Source organism: Echinococcus granulosus, assembly GCF_000524195.1.
Source record: "Echinococcus granulosus chromosome Unknown EG_S00397, whole genome shotgun sequence".
NCBI lineage: Eukaryota > Metazoa > Platyhelminthes > Cestoda > Cyclophyllidea > Taeniidae > Echinococcus > Echinococcus granulosus.
Genome location: NW_020170776.1, coordinates 5,062 through 6,253, shown reverse-complemented (window position 1 = coordinate 6,253; position 1,192 = coordinate 5,062). Strand labels below are relative to the sequence as shown.

The window sequence follows — 1,192 nt, the reverse complement described above, 5'->3', positions numbered from 1 at the left end:
CGGATTGACCGTTGTTTGCTACTGCGCTTACACAAACTTGGTGCTTGCCTGTTTGGATAGTGCGATTGCCAACCACAAGAAGGCAAGGGCCACTGGTTTGCTGGCATGTACTTACAAAGGTGCCCTGAAAGTTGGTGCCGTTTACTTCGACTGTTCCATGAAATGGTTTGGTCGCTTCAATGGAGAATCGCATTCGGCGTCGATTGCTGAAAGAACCAAGTCTAATCTTTCGAGTCCATTTGAGTACTTTGAAATGCCACCTCTAAGCTTAGGCCTACTGGACCACTTTATTTGTGTAAAAAGGAATACCACGTGTCAAGTAAACAATATCATCCTGCAAATCGCCTACACTGGCAATTTCAGTGAACTAGCCACCCAACGTTTAGGATGCTTCTAGCAACAGCACTATTTTAAAGCCATGTAAATTTAACTGCACTACCTTCCCGAGGTTCCTCGGTTCAGTTCTTACACAAGTGGAACATGGCGCTGCTCAGCAGCTCTATTGTCAGTTTCTCGGCTTATTTTTGTGTTAACAAAGGAGATTTGCAAGCACAGGTGTGGCAGCTTTGTGACCATGCGGCTCTGCGTCATCGTTGTACTGACTGCATACGCCGCCACATAGGAATAAGCAGAGGGCACCCTCCGTGAATAAATATATATGCATAGACTTAAAACAAGGTGTCATCATTTCTAGCTTGGGTTCGTACTATGATTGGTATTGCTGTGTGGCTAGATTTCAACAAACTGACGACCTCTATAACAATCGTTGTCCAGTAACTAATATTTTGCACTGTGTATTAGGCTGACAACATCCCGATTAGATTGCTAAGCATCATTGCGATGGAAACACAGAGCCCAAATAAGCAAAACCACTTCGCTTGCCTGAAATGAATTTGTGCTACCCTCAAGCGACTGTTCGTGTGGAAGGTGATTCTGACTTGAAGGTAGCAAAATGAAAATCACTATCCGGCACTAAGCAGTACATTTTGGCTGGGTGTTCGTTATTCATTACCCATTTAGGACCAGGGTGGATATAAAAGCCTTATTGCAGTAATAGTAAGTCACCGAGTGGTCTTTATTCCGCTCTTGAGGACAAAATGCATTGTAATGGCTGAATGGATATAGTTAAGTGGCTTAAATTACACGTTTTGTTTCGTGAGTGCCTCAAGGATACCTCAATTTAGTTTTCACG

The 1,192-nt window shown here is 43.5% G+C and overlaps 1 protein-coding gene across 1 annotated transcript; it reads left to right on the top strand. All coding sequences in view use genetic code 11, as the record gives it.

Annotated features, from left to right (window-relative positions):
- Positions 1-480: 480 nt before the first annotated feature.
- Positions 481-622, top strand: EGR_11124 (hypothetical protein; the record flags this gene model as incomplete). Its single annotated transcript, XM_024500371.1, has 2 exons — positions 481-504; positions 539-622. The coding sequence occupies 2 exons, from the start codon at positions 481-483 to the stop codon at positions 620-622; spliced, it is 108 nt and encodes a 35-aa protein (XP_024345215.1).
- Positions 623-1,192: the final 570 nt, after the last annotated feature.